At 49.0% G+C, this 22582-nt stretch overlaps 2 protein-coding genes across 2 annotated transcripts; both read right to left on the bottom strand.

The window, feature by feature from the left end:
* Positions 1–513: 513 nt before the first annotated feature.
* On the bottom strand, positions 514–8619 carry LOC142570483 (uncharacterized). Its single transcript, XM_075678866.1, has 2 exons — positions 5272–8619; positions 514–608 (listed from the first exon to the last, which is right to left on the bottom strand). The coding sequence occupies exons 1-2, from the start codon at positions 8480–8482 to the stop codon at positions 514–516; spliced, it is 3306 nt and encodes a 1101-aa protein (XP_075534981.1). The 5' UTR covers positions 8483–8619.
* A 111-nt stretch (positions 8620–8730) lies between these two features.
* Positions 8731–11001, bottom strand: LOC142572831 (uncharacterized). Its single transcript, XM_075682215.1, has one exon. It carries the CDS (start codon positions 10780–10782, stop codon positions 8977–8979), a length of 1806 nt encoding a protein of 601 aa, XP_075538330.1. The 5' UTR covers positions 10783–11001; the 3' UTR covers positions 8731–8976.
* Between the last annotated feature and the right edge of the window lie 11581 nt (positions 11002–22582).

The raw sequence follows: 22582 nt of genomic DNA, 5'->3' as shown, positions 1-22582 counted from the left end.
GAATTGGTGCTTGGTGAAACTGTCTTAAAAATGATTTTTGATTCATCATCATCATCACCACGATTAGCCTATTTTATTTCCACTGCAGGACGGAGGCCTCTCCCTGCGTACTCGAATTACCCCTGCCCTGCGCCAACCGATTCCGGCTAGCGCCTGCGAATTTCTTAATTTCGTCGCCCCACCTAGTCTTGTGCTCTCCTCGACTGCGATTCCCTCCTCTTGACACCCATTCCGTAACCGTAATGGTCCACCGGTTATCTCACCTACGCGTTACATGACCTGCCGAGCTCCATTTTTTTCTCGTAGTGCCAATTAGAATATCGGCTAATTGCTAATCGATGTGCTCTCTGGTCCAAACCTCTCTATTTTGGTCTGTTAACACAACGTCTAACATTCTTCGTTCCATCGCTCAGTCTACAATTTTCTGCCCCATACGTCAGCACCGTTAAAATGCACTGATTGTACAGCTTTATTTTCAATGATAGTCGTAAGCTTCCAGTGATTAGACTGCTTCTAAGACAAAAAGCCCATGGTAATGATCTGGCAGTACTTGGAAACAGACAAAGCCATGAGATCAAGGCTTTCGTTCAGCCAGTAGGTGCGTAAGGCTGAAAAAGGGAACTATTGTTTAGTTGATAACCACGAAAAGTGATAAAGTTGTTTTCTGAGCTGAGTCCTCATTTTCTACACTCAAGTTTTATTAATAGAGCTGTGATGAAAGTAGGAAGGTTTCTGATCAATATTTTGCACATGTTCCCGCGTTTTCACGAATTAGAGCTGAGTCCCACATATAATGTTAAGCAAACGAAACAGTTAGTCTGCAATACTAAATACTGGCGTTATTTTATACAAGCGTAAATACCAAAAGACAGCGGGCGAGAAACTATACAAAACCAGTCACAGGCATTTCTTATGTCCTTCGGTCACGGCTGCGTTGCCGGCAGTAGTGGCGCTTGCAGCAGAGTAACGCGGACGAGGAGTTGACCAAGCCCAGAACGTCATAACGCAGGACCCTTGTCTATAGTGATGGTCTGCGGTCTCCTTGTGAGAGGAGAGAAGCGACCTTTGCCGCCTAAGTGCCACTGCTGCAGCTGAGGGGCACCTGTACTAATCTTGTGGTTCAGGGTCCACACATGAAGCATCTTGCCACAATCGGCATAGGCTTCTTGTCACCATCAGACAATGTCCGCTTTCTACACCGTAACTTATGATTGAAAAGTGAAATAAGTTAGTTATTAATAAGTACGAAAAATGAAAATAAATGAATAATTGAAGATGAGAAGTAAGCCGATAATAAATGAAACAGACTAGTGTATATTAAGGTAGCCAGCCTTGTCTAGATAGGGATAGCAACACGAACTTATTAATATAGTACATGAAGTAAAGGATAGACGTAAAATGGGCAAGTTAAGTATTGAAAAGTAATAATAATATTATAACTGTGAATTTGTTTTTATGCTTCAAATTTTCTAAATTTATAATGTATTGAAGGACAAATAACTTAGTCAAGGAAAATGGAAAATATTAATACGGCAGTCTTCTTGTATCACAGAGGAAGCTATAAATGGCTCGGCAAACGTTCCTGCGGCTGTAACATAATGCCATTGCTCCAAGTGAGACTATAACAGTACGGCGTAGAGGCAGTCCTAGATTTCGAAGCGGTATTTCTAAACATCGTTTTCGGTGAGTAAAAAACCGCCGACACGGTAATAAAAAAGGGATCGATGGATTCCTGTTCATTGCAGATGTAGCATAAATAGGATACCGCGAGACGACGTCTGTGCAAGTAAAGATTAAACGGTGGAATGCAGCAACCTGATACCTTGATCGCCGGTTAGGACGCCATTGTCGGTTCGAGTGAGTGAGTGAGTGAAAAACTTTATCAGCTCTAGATTCGCTGGTCTTCTGCGGTCTTCAGATGGAATCGTCCATCTTCTAGCACAATGGTCGGTTGCTCTTAGTCCAGGGCTCCGCTGGATGCTGCTGCCAGTTGTGCTCGCCGAATCAGACCTTCTTGGTCGACCTGGCGATGGCTGGAGGGCACTCCCTCCCATTGCTCCGCACTCGGGTTTGGTATAACGTTCGAAGAATGATTTAGATGTATAATGTCTGTAGATTTTCTTATGAGAGGTTGCTTTGTCTTCACGTTGATTCCTGGGTCCCACGTGCCACCAACCGCCAATGTTGTCTTCTTTGTCTGCCGCTCGAACGTGCTGTTTGCTTCTGCCGCGGTTCCAGCGGATTTGGAAATCCGCTGGATCCAGGAAATTTGCAGGCGCATGTTAGAATCAGCTAGCGCAAGACAAGAATAACTGGTGATCACTGGGAAACGCTTTCATCCTGTAATAGACGTAAAAGTACACTGATGATGATGGTCATGACACAGAGGTAAACAAGAAGCAGAAAGAAAAGCTTCGTATCAAAAACTAGTCTATTTCTTCTTGAGCACTCACAGTAAACAGTACGGCGTTAGTCTCTGTCGTCACACCAGAAGAATCCTCAGCACCCTTCTTTTTTTTGTGCGCTCAGTTTTTGGAACATTCGCGGAAAAGCATTTCCATTGGTACTCTCAATACCCCGCTAATACCAGCCATAAAAGTGTAATGGCTTTCCTTGTGGCGTTCGCGTCAAATCATTTTTTTAAACATTTATTCTGCGAGCAGTCGAAAATTTAGACATACCCCTTAGCATATTTACATGGGCAGCCAATCGCTCGGGGTGTATGCCACGTCATTAGCAGGACGCTGCTGGCTGGAACGCCTCGGAAGACCGTTGGAAGCTGGTTCGGATCGCAACACTGACCTCTCGGCGTTTTGGCTAAGTGCTGCGCGGATTTAATCCAGTTATTGTAGGTGTCAAGTAGTGTTTAGAGAGGATGTTAATTTATTGATGCGGAAATAGTGCTACAAATGTCGAAAAATTCTCCAAGGAAACGGCCCGCGGCGATCTGCGCCTTGGTCGGCCTCCCAACCACCTATTAAATGCCTCTTGAAGCTTTGTTTCATAGTGGGGTGTTCATCATTCCTGTGGCGCTGGTGCCTTTGCATGGAGGATCCATCCGGCTCAATAACCCGAAGGCAGTGCAGGCGGAACTTCAGGCGGCCACGCATCACTACTTGTTCATGACTGATTTACGAGTGGTGGTATTGTTTACCGTTCGCCAGACCAGGTGCGCGTGTATGATTCACTTATGCTCATCTTTTGGATCGATCCATGTGAGTGCCTTCATCCTCTCGCATCTTGCCTGCACGTGGTGTTGACTCCAATTTAAGTACGGCAGAGGCATTAGAAAAGATCGCCGCGGTTGGGGGAATTGCTGTTTACCGGTGCGACAGAATGGTGGACAACACACGTGTTTCTACTAATGAGTAATCGCCACGTTCGCAGGTAGGTCTTGCCCTACTGAGATAAAAGTCTGGCCTCAAATCTTCAGAGTGGACCCGCTTGCATTGCGTCCATTGCAATGTCGCAATTGTTGGCGCTATGATCCTAGCAAGGGTTATTGTAAATCCAGCCTTCGTAGTGACGCCTGCGGCGGGAGCCATTCCGCTAGTGATTGCTCGGCTCAATGGGACTCGTGCTGCCTCTGTGGTGGAGCCCACAAGGCTGATTGCTCAAACTGTTCTGCTAGAACTCAAGAAGTGCAAATACTGGAAGTTAACGACAAAAGGCGTTGCTCACGCCGAGAAGCCATTGAAGCGGTAAAGAAAAGAGCCCATGGTAATGTGAGCGGTACAGCACGACACCAGGCTGTCGTTGATAAAAGCCTATCCGAGGTAATCGCACAAGCTATAGTCTATAGCTAAAATGATGAAACGTATTTGTTACGTCGGGGAGGCCACCATGATCGCAGCGCTGAGCACGCCGGGACGGCGGCCTGAGGAGAGAGACACGGAGATACAAATGGGGACCGAGGCAGAGACAGAGTTTATTGGAAGTGCGGCGCCTTAAATACGCTCCGCGTCGCTACGTCAGCGCCCCTGAGGTCGAGTGCGTTGCGGTTTCGAAACCGAAACCCCGGTGTAAGATCCCCCCTCTTTTACATAATTATGGTGGGAAGGAGCCATGTGATCTTACAATAGTTATTGCGAGAAGGCGTGTTTAACAAAAGGCAGAGAAGCATCATTATGCATGTGTGAATGGCATACATTACCCTGGCTCTCAATTCGCTCCTTCCTGAAGACAAAAAAGTAGCAACATAGAGCACTCGGTTTTTATAATATATATATATATATATATATATATATATATATATATATATATATATATATATATATATATATATATATATATATTAAGCCATTTAAAAGCATAACAAAAGGTGGACATGGAACTCAATGTACTGCACAGCAGAAAAATATCCAGGTATGTCACATAGAAATGCATGTCAGGACATTAAATACGAAACAAAACAAATATGAAACAGAATTATTTAGGTTGCGCGGTTTCTGGCGCCACCTTTTTGACCACCGAGGCAACTGCGGTACATGAAGCCTCGTATCGATCATCATCACAATCATCATGGTTAAGAGGCAAACAAAAACCCAAGGCACAATCATCATCATCATCATAATCTTTTATGCCCACTGCAAGGGTAAAGGCCTCTCCCTGCGATCTCAATTGCCCCTGTCCTGCTCCAACCGACTCCAACTAGTAGCCGCAAATTTCCTAATTTCGTCGCACCGCCTAGTCTTCATATCGTTCACAGGTACCAATAATGGCCCCGAAGTTGGGTTTGAGCTTTGCTGCTCAGCTAAGCACGCACAAGGCGAAAATAGGGGCGGAAATGAAGACTTGACGTTTGAGCTCTCCGAAGCGCCCGTCAGACGACTCTGAAGGCGAAGAAGATTTAAAAGAGTCCGAAGATTCACTGACGTGCTCCTCAGGCACAGCTGGGAGCGAATACTTATGAAGGACTGCATGTGAGCATGAAGGCTCGTAGACATGAGCGTTAGGTTTTCCCGAGAAAGCATGGGAACTGGGCACATCAGTCATTCGTTGTGAAGGTGCCTGCATTGAACCACTAGGTTATGTTGCACACATATCAAGCGAAATAACGTGTTGGCTGGGCAGCACAGCCGGATGTAAAACTTGTGAAAAGCTCAACAGTCGGTGCTACTAACGAGAGAGAGAGAGAGAGAACAACTTTAGTAAATATGCCTGCAGAGTCGGTTAGGCTCCCTCCACGCAGGGAGGACAAGCTTTTACCGCGACGCGGCCACTACGTCTGTCTCGTGCATTGTGCTCGTCGAGGTCTTGGTTCCTCGCTACTTCCGCGGATCCGAGAGGGCCGCCATCCCCTTCCTAGGGGTGCTCCCCCCTTCTCGGTTTCGCGAGGTCGCTGCCTCTCTAGAGCTGCCGAGACCTGCTGGACGGCCTTTAGTTGTGTATCTTGGTCATAGGTCCTCGTTGCAGCCTCTAGCCGCGGCGGGATCGTCGTCTTCTCACTGGCTTCTCGTGGATTTCTACTACAGTCCCAAAGGATGTGAGCCGCGGTGGCTCTCTCCTTAGCGCACAGTCTACACACGTCACTCGCGTACACGCTCGGACACACGTGCTTAGCTAGCACCGGGGTGAGCAGGGACCCCGTCTGTAATTGCCTGTATAACACTGCCTCCTCCCGGGTAAGCCCCGGGTGAGGTGGCGGCATAGTCTGTCTGTTAAGTCTGTACCACTTCACTATTTCGTTGAAGGTGGTCATCTTGTCCTTGGCACTGCACCGTGACCAACACTCCGAGTCAGCCGTGCTTGCAGCCGCGCGGTTGGTTAGTCCTCGCGCGGCCGAGTTGGCCGTCTCGTTGTGGTTCACGTTCCCGCGTTCCGACACGTCACTGCCCATGTGGGCCGGAAACCACTTGATCACCACAGCGCTTTTGCGTCCGATGTCTTCGGCCTTGCGCAGTATGCGCGCAGCCTCACTACATACCCTACCCTTGGCGTAGTTCTTCACTGCCGTTCTAGAGTCACACAACACTGTAGTGCATCCGGGGTCGGAGACGGCCAAGGCGATGGCCACCTCCTCCGCCCGGTGTGCCTCTCGAGTCCGGACGCTCGCCGCGGTCTTCGTTGCACCCGTCGATGCCCCGACAGCCACCACCGCGTATGCGTCGCTGCTCCCTCGATACTCCGCCGCGTCCACGTAGATGGCGCCTTCTTCTCTGGCGTGGAGGTCCACAAGAGCCCTGGCCCTCGCCAACCTCCGCTCCTTGTTGTGCTCGGGGTTCACGTTCCTCGGGATCGGGCAGACCCTGAGCTTTCTGTTGATGCTATCCGGTATAAGCACGTCTTTCTGCTGCTCGCCCTCCCTCGGCTCGAGGCCAAGGTCCCGCAGTATCTTTCTTCCGGTTCTTGTTTCAGAGAGACGCTCGAGTTGCGCCGTTCTCTGTGCTTCGGCTATTTCGTCCAGCGTGTTGTGGACTCCCAGCGCCATGAATTTTTCGGTGCTCGTGCTTCCGAGGAGGCCGAGTGCCGCCTTATACGCCTTGCGTATGGTGGCGTCTATCTTGTTACGTTCGCTCGGCCTCCAGTTGTGGAAGGCGGCCACGTACGTTATGTGGCTAACTGCGAAGGATTGAACGAGCCTAGTCAGGCTCTCCTCCTTCATCCCCGCTCTTCTGTTGGACACCCTCTTGATGAGTCTCATTGCCGCGGCCGCTTTGCCCGCGAGCTTGTTGACCGTTTCACCGTTGACTCGATTTCGCTGGATGAGCAGCCCGAGCACTCTAATCTTCTCGACCTCCGGTATCACTTGTCCTCCCGCTGTCTTGACCGTGATCTGTGGTCGCTCGTACTTGACTGCCATGTTCTTTCTTTTCCTGCCCGCTCCTGTCGGTGGAATCACCAGCAGTTCTGACTTGGCCGGAGAGCAAACGAGTCCAGACCCGCTCAGCTGCTCCTCGATGGCGTTGACCGCTTCTTGCAGCGTTGTCTCGATGTGTCCGTCGCTTCCTCCCGGTACCCATAGCGTAACGTCGTCGGCGTAGATGGTGTGCCGGACTCCCGCTACTCTTTCTAGCCGGTTGGCCACCCCGATCATCACGAGGTTGAAGAGAAGCGGGGAGATCACCGAGCCCTGCGGAGTTCCGACGCTGCCCAACTTCTTCTCTTCGAGCTGCAGGTCTCCCGCGCAGATTTCGGTGGTCCGTTCCGTCAGGAAGTCTTTGATGTACTGGTATGTCCTTCTGCCCATGTTTAGTCTGGATACTTGGGCCAGGATAGCCGAGTGCCTCACTTTATCGAAGGCGCTCTGCAAGTCCAGCCCGAGTATGGCTCTGTTGTCCTTGGTGCCCGTCGTATCGTCGATGATCTCGTTCTTCAGTAAGATCATGGCGTCTTGCGTCCCGAGCTTCTTTCGAAACCCGATGATGGAATTTGGGTAAAGCTCCGATTCTTCCAGGTAACGCTGCCACCTGTTCATGAGAACGTGCTCGAGGACCTTTCCCACGCACGAAGTGAGCGAGATCGGCCTGAGGTTCTCTATGTTGGGCGGCTTGCCAGGCTTGGGGATGAGGATCGTCTTGGCTGCTTTCCATTGCTTGGGCAGCCTTCCTTCTTGCCAGCACTTGTTGAAGAAGTTCGTGAGCGTTTCGATGGCCGCTTCGTTGAGGTTCTTGAGCGCTCTGTTGGTCACTCGATCGGGACCCGCGGCGGACCTGCCATTGAGATCCTGCAGGGCAACTCTGACTTCCCATGTCTGGATGTCTCGATCTAGCGTCTCGTTCTCGTTGCCTTGGTAATCCGGGTGTCTTTCCGTGGGGGTGGTCGGTAGGTACTTGGCGTCCAAGCGCCCCTTGACCTCGTCCTCCCCGTGTTCACAGATTGCCTTGTGTAGGATTCTGGCCAGGTTGTTGTGTTGGTGGCCCTTGGTCTTGGTTTCGTCGAGGAGGTGCCGCAGCATGTTCCACGTCTTGCCCTTGTGCATCTGTCCGTCGGCTTCGTTGCAGGCCTCGTTCCACTGTTGGGTGCATAGCACCCTGCAGTGGACCTCGATCTGCCTGTTGAGCTCGGCGATCTTCTTCCTTAGACTTCGGTTGGTTCGTCGCTTCTGCCACCTCGCCTTTATGGACTGCTTGGCTTCTATCAGGTGGGCCAGCCGACTGTCCATCTTGTCTATCCGTTCGTCCGTCTCCAGCTCTTTGGTGGCTCCTTCCATCGTCTCAACGACGTTGGCCGCCCATTGCTCGATGTCCGTAATGTCCAGTTGCACCGCGGGTAGCGCCTTTCGAAAGGCGTCCCAGTCCGTAATGCGATGCTTCCTTATGCCGCTGTTGCCTTGGCGTTCTAGCGGTACGACGACCTCCACGATGTAGTGATCGCTGCCCAGCTCTTGGCCCGTGTTTCTCCATTTTGCTTCTCTCGATCCTCCGTCGGTTTTGACGAAGGTAAGGTCCGGAGTGGTGTCTCTCGTAACCGATGTGCCGATCCTGGTGGGAAAGGCCGGATCCGTGATTAGGTTCAGTCCCACGTCAGTGGCGTCTTGCATGAGCTCTCTCCCCTTGACCGTCGTTCTGTGGTAGCCCCAGTCTTGGCTCGGAGCGTTAAAGTCTCCGCACACTACGAGCGTATTGCTCCCCGCGACTGAACTCGCTTTGTGGAAGAGTGCCCTGAATTTCTGTTGTCCGTGGGACGGATTGCTGTAGACGTTCACCAGGAAAGTGCTCTCCTTCCTCCTCTTGCCCGTGATTACTTCCAACGTGCAGTGTTCGATGGCGCTTTTGCCGATCAGTTCGTGTTCCATGAAGGTGATCCCTTTCCTAACGAAGGTGCAGACCCCTCTGCCCTTGCCCTTGGACGTGTCCCTTTTGCTCGGCGGGCTGTCGTGCGACCGGTAGCCAGGTAATCTCGGCGTCTTTTCGCTGTGTGTTTCTTGAATCATTATGACGTCTGGTTTCCTCGTTAGTTGCTGCAAGTGTTGCTGCAGCACCGCTCTCTTGCCGGTAAAGCCGTTGCAGTTCCAGTGCCAGACCAAGAGGTCTCTCACTGGTGCTGTGGATGCTGCTGTACGTGCTGTCCCGTCCATGATTGCTGCAGTTTGGCGATGATCTGTGCTTCCATGCCTTGTATTTGTGCCTGTATCTGCGCCTGCAGCTGTGCTTGCATCTGCGCCATCATGTTCTGGATCGTGCTCTGTATGTTCGTTGTCATCTGCTGAACTGTTTGCGCGAGCGTAGTGAGGCGATCGTTGGTTACCTTGCTGGTCGCCTCAAGACGGTCGAGTCTGTCGTCCTGTTTTTCGATTCTCTCCATTATCTTTCGTTCCTTGGCGCCCTCTATGGCTCTCCTCTTGGGAGCCGGTCCCGCCTCTTTCGTGGCTCTCGGGTCCACCTCGACCTCTGGTTCGTCCTCGGTTATCTCTTCTTGTTTCCTCTCGTGCGCGGGCTTCGGCAGCAGCTGCGGCTGTTGCTGCAACCCAATTAATGTCGTTAGCTTCTCGTTAATTTCCTTGATGGTTGCGTCCTGTTCGGCGATTCTCCGCTTTAGCATCTCGTTCTCGTCTCTCAGGGCTTTTACCACCCCGTTCTCTTCTTGGATCTTCTTCGCGGCGTTTTGCGCTGGTGGTTGTCTCTTATCTGCTATGTTTGCCTTGACTGCGTCGGCCCAGGCGACTCTCTCCCTCGACTGCGACGGTCTGTGGCGGCTGGCGCTCCTGCCTCCCTTGCTGTTGTCCCTCGTGCGGCTGCTGTCGCGCTGCCTCGATTCCCCGCGGGGTCTCTCGGCAGACGGCGCTCGCAGCGGCGGAAAGCTTTCCGGATCCGGTTGTTGCTGCATGGCTTTCATCTTGCGTTCCCATTGCCGTTTTTTGACCACGTACGGCATCTTGTACTTGTTATTGCATTCCCTCTCGCCCGTTGGATGCTGTCCCCCGCAGAGCTTGCACTTGGGCTTGCATTCGTGTTTGTGATCCTCGCTGGGGTTCACGATTCCGCAGCCGAAGCACACTCTGGTGTTGGGATTCGGGCATACGTCTCTTCTATGGCCGACCTTGCCGCATTGCCTGCACACGTCAAAGTGCTTGCGGTAAAGCCTGCACCTGACTAATATCGAGCCATACTTGACGTAGTTCGGTACTTTCTGTCCTGCGAAGAGTACTATCACCGTGGTTGTATTGCCGATTCTGTGCGCCTCCACCGCTAGGGGGTTGCGCGGGTTCACGATGTTTTCGGCTATCTCCTCCGGGGAGTCGTCTACGGCTATGCCTCGGATGACTCCCTTGACCGTGCCGTCCGGCGCCGTTCGGTAAGCGCTGACTTCGTATGTCCTGCCTCCAATGTTAAGGGCTTTGACCTTAGAGTATAGCGTGGCACGCCTCTCGTCCGGGGTGCTGACCACGATGATGTTTTGCTGCGCGTTCGTGCAGATGGTGTCTGCTTTGCCGTCTTCCTTCGTTACTCGAGCCGCTGTCATGACTGCCGACATAATTATTGAAACCTCAGTTCTCGCTACGTTGAGACCTCCACGTGGCCTCATGACTATCTTGGTGTCGTCTTTCGGCATGTCTGTCGGCATCCTCGCCGCTTTCGTTACCGAGGCTGCAACTCTCTTAGCAAAGCTGGCCCTAGTCTTGGGTCTAGACTGGTGAGTAATGGCGGCGGACTCACTGTTTTCCTTGCCGACCATGATCTGCCTGATGCGCTTGCCGGAGGCCGACCAGCCTTCGGCTTCTTCCGGTGTAATGTCCTCTCCGTGAACTTCAATGCACGTGCGCCCGCCGAGACTGCCGATGCTCGGTGCTGACGCCATGTTGTCTCCCATTGACGTGGCCACTTCCATTTCGCACGCCATCTTGGTCGTACTCGTCGCCGGGTTAGGCCTAGCGGCCGGGCCCGTCGCCACCGGTGGCCGTACTCGTGGGAGGCGTACGTTAGGCTTGGCGAAAAGTCCGCACCGCAACAGAAAAAGTCCTCGTAAATCGAGAGAATCACGTACCGCTTGGTCAAAACTGGTACTGGTGGATGCCCCGCACCTTCGCGCACACTTTGATACCAATTATATCGCGGTAACTGCAAATTAACACTGCGTTAATTGGCATAATAGCAGAAGCCGATGAGAAGCCCGGCTCTTCCGCAGTCGTCTTCTTCTTCTTCCCTGCTACTAACGGAGCAATTTCACTGGGTACGTCAGTCAGGATAAGTAATCGTGCCTCACTCATTCGAGCTACTTTACGAGCTGTATAAAATGCACTCGCTAGTGAGAACCGGACTGAAATGCGGAATTCACTGAAGGGATATCTGAAGTAACTGCTGCATCGGACTTTTTTACAAAAGAATTTGCGAGAGGGGTATATGCCTTAGCATGCGTGCAACTATAAAAAACCTGGTAGTAATGCGCTAAACACGCAAACCGTGTCGTGCTGTATTGTTCAAGTGGGTTTTCTGTGGAGCTTGCAGTCGCGACGCTTTAACTGTGGTAGACTGTTCCAACACTACACTGGTTGACTCTCGCCGGTGGTGAAGTTGGACCGGAGTTGGCCTGCGGTGCACTGTCAAAGTCTGCTGCACAGTATAAGTTCAGTGAAGCCGGATGATATTCCATCCAGTAGGAACCAATGTTGAAGTCCGGTGGTGAAGAGGAGGCTTGGACGCATGACAAAGTTGCTTCATCGGTCACTAAACTTGAGTGCTTAATAGCATCGAGTCTAGAAGTGATGAACAGAGTTCCGTCACGTGAAAGTTGACCGAAGCTGACTTGTCTTGAAACTTGGCGGTTGCGGAGAAAATCCCAAAATCCTTCACCACTTGCTCCGAGCAGTTCTGGATGATTAAATGGGATTGAAGCAGGCGGGTATGGGATGACTGCCTCTTGGGACACTTGGCACATGGATAAGTGCGTCTTGTAGTCCCGATATTCATCGCCGACACAGCCGCTCCGGTGTCAACAATCAACTGTAGAGTAATGTTGTTAACCTGTACAGGAACGCAGAAAAGTCATAGAGTGCCGACAGCGTCTTCAATGTGTAAAGTGATCGCTGACTTGACGTTTGAGCTCTTTACCTCTCAGAAGCTCCCGTCAGACGACTCTGAAGGCCAAAAAGAAGATTAAAACGAGTCTGAAGATTCAATGACGCGCCCCTCAGGTACAGCTGGGAGTGAAGACTTATGAACGACTGCATGTGAGCACGAAGGCTTGGAGTCATGAGTGTTAGGTGTTTCCGAGAAAGCATGGGAACTGGGTACATCAGTCATTCGGTTTTGAAGGTGCCAGCACTGAACAACACGGTTCAGTTTCACACCTATCAGGCGAAAGAACATGTTGGCTGGGCACGGCAGTCCGATGTAAAAGTAGTGCCTGAATAGAATCCTCATATCCTGTGAAACACTCAGCAGTCGGTGCTCCGAGTACTCTCTTGCATTTTCAGCTCGTTGACTGGTCCCAATGTACTATCTGAGGAACGGTACAGTAGGAAGAAATGTCCCTTCTTGCCACATGTGTGGTAGAACTTGTGGCCGGCAGGACAACCCGGAAAATTGGCCCATTGCTGCGGCGAGCCGCACAGGAAGCAGCCGTAGGGCCGAGCCGATGGCGCGGAGGCAGAGGAGGCGCCCAGTAGCCTCCTACCCGGACGGGAAGCCCCACCTCCTCGCTGTCGGCGTACGCCATCTCGGCGCGGTCGGTGAGCAAAATTGGTCTGTTGGCCTCCATCTTGAAGTGAACCCGGGCAGGGAGGGTAACCGCCATCTCGGACTGGAACAATGCGGGGAAGACCGCCATCTTGAAATGCATTAGGGTGGGGAAGGTAACCGCCATTTTGAAGGTCCCGAGGAAGACGAGACTGGTTGCTGCCGCCATCTTGTGGCTGACGACGCTGTGAAACGGCGTCTACTTGTAAAACACCATGCCTCTCCATTATTTTATCGATGCGTTCCTCTTCCTGAGAAATTTCCATTGCTTTCTTGAAGGTAAAGCTCTCGCTGAGTTGGATGAACCGGCGGCGAAGTTGATGCGACTGCATGTAAAGGATCTCACCTTGAGCCATGAGCTCGGTAGAGATGCCAAATTTGCACAGTTTGGCGAGCAGTTGCACATCTTGAATGAATAACTTAGTCGGCTCCGCAGGACTTTGTACTCTCCGCTTGAAATGGACGCGGCTGCAAAATTCGTCTTCTTCTGCACAAAAGTGCTTGATATACGTCAACTGCCCCAGAGTCCACTGTCCCTTCGTCGGCCTCAGTCTGCGTCTCACCCTGGATGAGGTTGTAGTAAATGCTGCCGCCTTCCACCCCCAGCGCGTTGAGGAGGAGCGCTTTCTTGCGGTCCGGCGTAATGGTCTTGGCGGCGGCGTTGACGTACGCCGGCAAAACGCGTAGCCATTTTAGCCATGGAATGGCTGGTACGCCGTGACATGACAAGAAGCATGGGGGGGGGGGGTGAGCCACGTTGATGTTGCAGAAGTAGCAGGCAGGAATCAGGCCGTCGCAGAAAGTGCAGGAATACAGCTTGAAATGAGGGCAGGACAAGTGTAACATGCCGTGAAGAATACAGTTGACAGGCGTAACTCACATGTAGGCTTGATGCATGGAGATTATGCTCGTCGCCAAAATGTTACATCGGCGTGGCCGCCATGGTCGCCACGCCGGGCACGTTAGGCGCGCCGAAGTTAATTGGAAGTGCGGCGCCTTAAATAAGCTCCGCGTCGATGCGTCAGCGCCCCCTTAGGGCGAGTGGGTTGCGGTTTCGGAACCGAAACGCCGATGTAACAGTAGTGTAGAACGCGTCACGGAAAGCTTTAATTGGCTTGTGACCTCACAGCAAAATTATTACCGACTGCTACTGCTCAGCCATTAAACTCTTATATGAATGCTAGTTCACCCCACTCTCAGGAAGATGGGGAAATTTCTTCCACCGGTCACATAAAGCAAGCCAGGTCTGTTCTAGGTTCTTCAAACAAGGTCACTACTAGCCCAGACCACTCTGATTATTAGGATACCTCAAACGTGGAAATTGACGTGAAGGCACAGAAAAGCGGGTGTTCTCCCCTGGAAGCTACTACTTCACAGTCATTTTGTAAACCTAAGAAAATTGCCCTCAGGAGTCAAACCGAAATGCAATATTATAGAGGAGTCTTGCATCTGCGTTGCTTTTCTCACCGGAAGATAGATGAGGGTGCCGCAGTGGAAATGCAGATCAATATGAGCTGATTTTGGTGATTTAAACATTATATGTTGTCAAATTTCTCCAGATGTAATATTACTGCAAGAAACTTGGTTATTTCCTGAAAAATTATTTTGTTTGCGCAATTTTGGGTCCTTTCGCCTAGATCTCCGCCCTAGAGGTGGGGACTTGTTAAATATGGCTGCTAGCAAGTTTTGCCACAGGGCACATATATCACTCCAGCTGATGTCTTCCGAATGTGAAATTACAGCATTAGGAATTATTCTCCCTGGCAGTAGTCCTTTCTCGTTGCTCAATTTGTACTCTCCTACCGGTGTGCAGAATACACGCCCACTAGACTCAGTTTTGGCAAAATGCGGTAAACAGATAGTGTCGGCTGGTGACTTCAACTCACATCATATATCGTGGGGACCAAGACCACATCAGTGTGGAAAGCATCTATGGGGCTGGGCAAGAACTGAAACGTTTTCGTGTCAAAATTCGGGTTCAGTTACATTTCTTCGTGGACAGTTTAGATCTGTTCTGGATCTTGCAATTTGGGGTCCAGGCCTTTCCATATCCACATCGGAAACGGCGGATAGTGGGTCAAACAGTATTCATTTTCCAGTTGTGTTTGAAGTGGGAGGTCCGCAGTCTGCCGTGGAGGCTCAAATGCACTCTTTTGTGGATTACGAGACATTTAAAAAATGCTTGCAGACCACTTTCAATTCAACTGAAAATTGTTCATTGGACGCTGATGATATTTGCTCAAACTGAGATACTTCGCGCAAAAAGGTCAGAGTTCCAGGTAAAGGCACGCAAAGACACAGTTTCTACAAATTAGTGGAATGAAGATTGCTCGTGGGACTACTAGTGACGTAAAGCTGCATGGAAACAACTCATGAATAACCGATCTCCGAAAAAATGGAACTAGAAATTTTTGGCTACAGCATTTACAAGAACGGTATCTAAGGCAAAAGATGATTAAAATGTCCGTCATTTGAAATTTATTTCAAAATCAAAAAGTAAGCATGCAGTTTTTCTATTTTTAAGATCCAAAAAAACGATTTCGCTCCCCTTGAACTTGGAGTCAGAAGTTTAACCACTAGTGAAAAAGCTGAATCTCAAGATGTAATTGCGAGAGGGTTGGAGACCCGATTCGCTACCTCTCATCCGTCGTTTTCTCAGAGCCAGGGCACATCAGAAAATTTCAAAGTGATTTCTAGGCAAAATTGTCCCAAGCTGTTTTATGTTTACCACCTGCAGCCCCCTGGCCCCGATGGACTCACTACTAAGATGAATAAATTTCTCTAACGTCGCTCCTAACGGCTTGTTAGCTGCCGTAAATTAGTTTATACAACATGCATGGATCCCTTCTGCGTGGAGAGTCGCGCAGGTGATTCCACTGCTGAAAGACTGCGTAGGTGATTCCACTGCTGAAAGACTGCCCTTGAAATGAGATTTAAGATACTCGCAGTTCAAATATTCATAAGGCTCCATGAATACCCACTAAGAAGGTCCTAGTCAACATGCATCAATCAATCAACCTAATTTCTTGGATTTTTATGGCCTCGGTTTCCCACGTCACAAGTGATTATAACACCATCGTTATTGTGTCCGTTAGATGCCCATATTAAAGATGTAGTCACAGTAAACAGTAAGTCAAATTCATTGGTTATAATTTATGATGACATTTACCCAATCAATGCAAAGCAGCTTCCCTCGCATATTCTTAACGGCTTACACCAGGATCACTTGAATCAGCTCCACACAAACGGATCTATAGCAATAGATACTTCACAGAGTGAGGAAAAGGTCAGAGTTGGAATTTTTTCCTCGTGATAGGATTGGTCATTTTCCATTTCGCTTCCAGACATCACTCCAATATTCCTAGCCGAATTCTGAGCTGTTGTCCTAGCTTTCTGTGAGCTGCAAGCTTGCAGGAACACCGCGGTAATAATCACAGACTCTTTATCGCTGTGCAGCTCACTAACTGCTCCCGGCGTCACGCATATAATAAAACCTTTGTACTCACTGGCTCCAAGTCATTTGCGAAGCTTAAAATTTATATGGGTAACTGAGCATCATAGCATATATATCAAGGAAGCGGCGGACAGCTTGGCCAAGGCCCTGTGTTTACCTTTATTCCAACGACGAGTTTTACCCCGTGTGTCAGGTTTAGAAGATACATCCTTTTATCGTGAAAATCACATTTAACACCATCCTGGAACTACACCACTTATAAATAATTCCCTTGGAGCATGGAATCTTGCAAACGCAGACAGATGGAAGTGACGTTAACGAGAATGTCGAGTCCCAACCCTAAATTTATACATGCACCAATCTGGTCTAGAAATTTCCCCTTTGGGATATTTTTGCAACTCATTGGAAACAATTTAACACTATTTACTGGAATGCTTGTGTTTCTGCTCCCTTAAACAAAGACATTGGAAATTACAGTGCCACAGCGCGACCTGACATTGAACACTCCGGTACTGCTGTCTTTCGGAGCGTCTGTGCTTGGGCACTCCCCCAGGAATGTATGCATCGCCATAGAAAAAATCATTATTGAATCAAACCTATTTCATAGTTGACCGTATTATCAATGCATTCCACCTTTGCTGCCTCATTTACATTATATATACCTTTATTGAATGACTGTCTACTGCAGCGTTTTAAATCTTCCTTCTTTCATTAAATCATCAAAATTAGAGGTTTTTAAATTGGTTCGCTTAAGACATATGTAGAATCTGCCCGACTCTTGGCGAATACCCGTGAGTGGGTATGCGCCATTGATTGATTGATTGAAAATTTTATTGTTCCACCGAGCTGGTGTGCCCGCCTCTTAACCTACACGTAGGTAGGGGGGGAGGACGAAGCAGTCCCCGCGCGTTGAGGACGGTGAGTCTTCACGGCCTCAACGGGTATGCGCCAAACGTGTCAATGTCATCATCATCATCATCATCATCATCATCATCATCATCATCATCATCATGTTGTGCTCTAGCGCGCAATGATATGGTTTCTTTCACATCTTCTTCTTGTCCTGCTGGAAATTCTGTGGACATCTCTAGATAGGGGAATGTGTTCCCCGCAGACATTCAGTGATAAAACGTTGAAATTTTTCAACAGCGGTACATATACGAATGTGAAATCTGCTATTAAAACATTAACTTCGCCTGATAAGGCAGAGCGCGCGGTGCAGGTTTTAAAATTTTTGATTGACGCAACAGAACAGTTCACATTCACTATAGGAGCTTCTACGAGAAACAAAACCGGTTTTCCGTAGTAGACTGAAGAATGTGAAAGGGCATATCGTTTTAGGAAAGCTGCGTGAAAGAGCCTTCTTCATAACCAGAGCCCCCTAAATTGGATTAACTACAAATTTTATGCGGCCTCCTTTTGGCGGACAACTGCGATAGCTAAGGATGATTATAACGCTAATGCAAGCACTTACCTATGTGGACCCCCCCCCCCCAAAAAAAAAGAAAGGAAACACTTACACATTCATGTAGCACAACAAGAAACCTTCTGTCAGCCATATTTTGAACTCCGTTGTACCGACTGACCTCAATAGAAGCTAAGACTAATTGTGATTGCATAGCACGCGGCCTTAAATGGCTATTACAGGCATAATGCGCACATGTGTTCAGGATGCCGACACAGTGCAAGGACTTTGGAGAGGCGAACTCGTGGGAAATTCTGTCTTTCGTAGCCTGTACGAGATCAGCAGCTCCGGGTTACGGCGGTATATCTGCTAGCATGCTTAAAATATTGGCAAATAACTTTACGGGAGAGTTGCTAAATATTGTGAACCATTTTCTTTGAGGAATCATGGCTACCTGACGAGTGGAAGATAGGTAAAATGATCTTGCCCCTGAATAACGCTGGAAAAAGACTGGATTCTGATAACACTAGACCAATCACTGTAACTTCTAATATGGCAAAATTAATTGAAATAGTTGTTTATTATCGTGTATTGGAGCACTTTCCTAAAATAATGAACTAAGCCCCGCTCAGACTGCATTTCGCAGTGGTTGTTCTATTTGAGCCACGCATATAGATTTAGAAAATGAGATACGGTCAGCTAGAAGAAAATTAGATGTTAAGGCCCTCCTAACATTAAATGCTGCAAAAGCTTATGACAGGGTAGAGTATATCATTCTGCTGAATAAACTTACTGCCTCAAACCCTCCATCGTATATCATCGCTTAGATCAAGGATTTCTTGGGCGTAAGAAAACTTTTCTGCACAGATTCAGAGCATCATCCTGGGTGGTTCTCCCAGACCAGAGCTGTACCTCAGGGTTGAGTGATTTTCCCACTGTTGTTTTATATGCTGCAACAGATATTCCAATTATACAGGATGTCAAGCTGTACGTGTATGCGGATGACATTGCATTCTTCGCTTGCGCTAAAGATTTTCACATGCCTTACCAAAAGTTGCAAGCATATATGTATCTTCTGCTCTGGCTGAATAACTTGCGCATGGTCCTCAACATCAACAAAAGTGCCCTTCTTGTATTTCCTACGCATCAATCGGTTTCCTTAGCCCTCGTGTATCAGAATTCCGCAGGTTGACACCACAAGGCACCTGGGAGCCATTTTTGATCCTCACCTAGATTGGCGTCCGCATAAAAAAGTGATAAAGTTGGGAGAAAAACGGAAATCGCTCTTGGTCGGTTGGCTAAAATATGCAACAGGAAATTCGGTATGCGTGTGGATACTCTACTTTACATTTCTCGCGATTATGTGAGACCCGTTCTGGAAAATTGGTTGTGCACTGATATCTGGGTCTCCAAATTATAGGTTGCAACCTTTATTTATGATAGAGAGACGGGCCCTACATCAGTGTCTTGGAGTTCGTAATTATGTTGCGAACACTGCTGTACATTTTCTTGGAGAGGCACGATCGGTGCAGCAGCGACGTGATGCTCGCAGGCTTAAGACCAGCCTTGTACGTGCAACATGTGCTCTCAGGGCTTATGCTTTCTCGCACTCCCTTCTACCACCACCATCGCCAGTTCTTCCACACTGGAGTTTTGTACTGCTGGGCGATAACATGCCAACTGATATAAGTCGCGCGACATCAACTCACGCGGCGGCGTCGCTTCGTGACCGAATTATAGCTCAAGATTCCCACCTTCCGATTACCTCCACTGTGCTTTACGATGATGCAAGCATTCAGGACTGTGAAACGACCATTGCAATTTGTTGCCCTTGCGCACCTGCCCTTAATAAGACGACCCGGTTTCAAATCTAAAAGCCCCCTTCCTCCTTTCATGCTGAGGAGCTCCTTGCTGTTCGAGAAGCGCTGTGCTCTGTGGCCGCCTTTCCCATGGTCCTCACAGCCCACATCGTTATCCGCACTGATGCTCTCCAGACGACGCGGCTTCTTCAACCCGTCAGTCGCAGCTCTTAAATATGTGAACAGATCGATCTTCTGGCGGCACGCATCACGCAGCCAATATCTATCGAGTGGATCCCATGCGACCTTCTAAGCTTCCAAAGCCGTGCCGATTCTGCGACCCGTCTAGCGACCCGTCATCGTCACTGCCTCAGCTCTTTCACAAAGATGAGGCCCCCCTCCTGTTAGCAAGAAAGGAGCACCTCCGGCGCCGCACACGTGCTCTCATACCTCCGTGTGCGGTAACCTTCCCCTGCGGTCTTACCCGGGCAGAGGAGGTTGCGCTTCGGAGGATCTGGGTCGGGTTTGCCCTCACTCCTGCCGTGAATCGGAAGTGGCCGCACTTTCGCCCGTTATGTCCTCGCCCTGGGTGTCCAGTTTGCAAGTCGCGAAATACTGAAGCCGACATCCACCACCTGCTGTAGGTTTGCCCAACACTGAAACCGACGAGGCTCTGATACCTCGCACCTGCGGGACTTTCGCCGAAAATCCGAGTGATTACACTGCTTGGACGCAGGGACAGCATTATCGATCCCTCTTGGACTTCATTACATCAGCAAATCTTTTTTCAGTCACATAATCATCCTTATTCACCCCATCCCAAACCCATGTATGCCCTGAGGCATTTATCCTCGTATCAAAAAAAAACTCTGTGCTGTATTCAGAAGCAATCATGCCAGATTTAGCATCGATATTTCAGCTCCTAATGCTAAAAGCTTTTCTTAGAGCATACCTTGTTCCCCGGAGAAATTATCCGGTGTTTCTCGCACAATTGGCTATATTTTTGTTTCTACGGGACGAAGACGCGAGCTCCCCCAAATGATGTTTACGCGCAATAATTTAGGAACTATAAATGTTAACCTACGATCAGTTCAATGTGTCGCTTCAATAAAAAGATATAATACTTCTAAGTTTGATAACGTCTTTCCAAAGAATGCGAAATTCAAAGCCAAACAGACGCTATTCGGACTGTTGAATGAGTATCTGGAAGGTTTTCCCTCATAGAATGTGGTGTCTACGGACGCCTGAGAAAAAGATGAGAAATCAGCAATAGGTATTCGCTTTCAAAAATAATCATGGAGCTTTGCTATTCGTTTTCCCGATTACACTTCAATTTGTGTGGCCGAATGCATGACCATATGCTTGGCCGTATACAAAATTGCAGAAAATATGTCACGCCTAATATTCATCGCTGACTACCCATCGGTTGTTATGTCAATAGAAAGCACAAATTATTCACTACTGCACCGATCGCTACACTTTTTATTCTATATGTCATGTTAAATCAATTCGGGCTTTCTGGATACCGGGACATTGTGGACTAGCACCTAATGAGATGGTAGACAGCTTGGCAAAGGCAGCGCTTGATGAGCCAGCGAGTTTTTGTATAGCGAGCCTTACTCTGCTGGTGGTAACAAGATCCCGAAAGCGACAAGAAGTCCTAGATAGAAAAATGGCCCCTCCTTTTTGGACGGATTACGAGCACTTGGCAACCTCCTGTCGTGACCGGAGAGGGAAGTATCCTCAACACCCCGACCATAAAAACAGTATCCACCGTGGAAGCGGAAGAGACTGCCATTGCTTTGGCCATCATGAATCCCTCCGTGCAAACTATCATAAGCGACTGAAAAAGGGCAATAGTCAACTTTTCGAGAGGCAGCATAGGCGTCTGTGCAGCGCGAGTCCTACGGGACTTTACAAATGAAAATACTGTAGAACTCGTATGGGTCCCTGCCCATTCGAGGAATCCAGGGAATGAGGAGGCGCACTGTGTAGCCCGAGGTCTAATTAACCGGGAGGTGTGCCCCTTAGACTCGGATCCCATGGATGAGGCACCGACGACATACCACGAGATAACAAACTACTACAATCAAAAAAGTTCAATCTACCCGCCTCCAAACGCAAGCCTCACGCGAGCGCAAGCCTCAATCCTGCGTCCAATCCAAACTAAGTCGTTACCCAGCCCACATTGGCTGGCCATAATTACTAACGGGCAATGGAACCCAATATGTCAAAATTGCACAAATCAAACATTGGCTACCCAAAATCACATTCTTTGGGGTTGCGAGGGCTTACCCCCTCCCAGGTCGCTCCTGCCAGCTCCCTCACAACAGACGTGGGAGGAGCTGCTCAGAACGCCGGATGAAAAACTACAAAAAGCCCTCGTTGCCTGGGCCGAAAGGGTCGCTCCTCGTGAGGGGCCATCCTAGGACTCGGGCCTGCCAGATAACTGAGCAGAATCTCAATAAAGTTGTTACCACCACCCGGAATGTCGGGACTAGTGCCTCTCGGCAATGCGAAGTTTCCATTACACTATTACGATGTCGAATACCCCAAGTAAATTGGTACATGAGTAGGTGTGGGTTTGCACCATCGAACCTTTGTGGATCATGTGGGGATATAGAATTACTTGACCATTCCCTCTTATATTGCCGAAAGTATAATTCCCAAATAAGACGTACTTGAAGCAGCCCCTATCACGTATGAGCCGCCCTCTCTCGGTGATGAACATTTTATCTTTTGGCGGCAAGTACCCTTGGCCGAGGCCGAAAGGAAGTGTGTCAGATTGTACACGAGTACATCACCGCGACTGAGAGACTGTCTTGTTAAGCACATTTTCCTCATTATTAACACTGAATCGCGTTAATTTCCTAATATATCATCTCGTGAAAATTGGTATGACCACTATTCAAAAATCGGAAACAGAAAAATATGATATTTACTTTTGAATAAATATAGATAGTACAGATATATAAATTAACAGGAAGCAAAATGTTCATATTATGTTTCCAGTGAGACCTATGGCCAGTCCACCCTCGTGGGATTGTGCCAAAATTACAACGTAGAAGAAGAAGAAGAAGAAGAAGAAGTAGTGCTCTACATCCACAACTGCTACTGCACTTGACAAAATGAGTGTACCTGTGGGGTTGGCCAGCGATGGACTTACCCCCTTCGCGGTAGGGCCTCAAGCTGATAAGAATGCCTTCTGCACTCCTACATTGATTGCGGCGTCGACAGCCTCCGTCGCAGTGGCCATTGTGGTCTTGGCCGTCATCAGCTTCAATGGCGGACTGCAACGCGTTTCCGT

Source organism: Dermacentor variabilis, chromosome 2 (genome assembly GCF_050947875.1).
Source record: "Dermacentor variabilis isolate Ectoservices chromosome 2, ASM5094787v1, whole genome shotgun sequence".
NCBI classification, from domain to species: Eukaryota; Metazoa; Arthropoda; class Arachnida; order Ixodida; family Ixodidae; genus Dermacentor; species Dermacentor variabilis.
This window is presented reverse-complemented; position numbering and strand designations above follow the sequence as displayed.

Excerpts from the sequence above, each read along its gene's own strand:
- LOC142570483 (XM_075678866.1), bottom strand. The coding sequence starts at position 8,482 with ATGCAAGACGCCACTGACGTGGGACTGAACCTAATCACGGATCCGGCC. Across the intron at positions 609-5,271 it reads GCCCTCTCGGATCCGCGGAA|CCTTACGCACCTACTGGCTG; the intron begins GTAGCGAGGAAC and ends TCCCTTTTTCAG.
- LOC142572831 (XM_075682215.1), bottom strand. The coding sequence starts at position 10,782 with ATGGCGTGCGAAATGGAAGTGGCCACGTCAATGGGAGACAACATGGCG.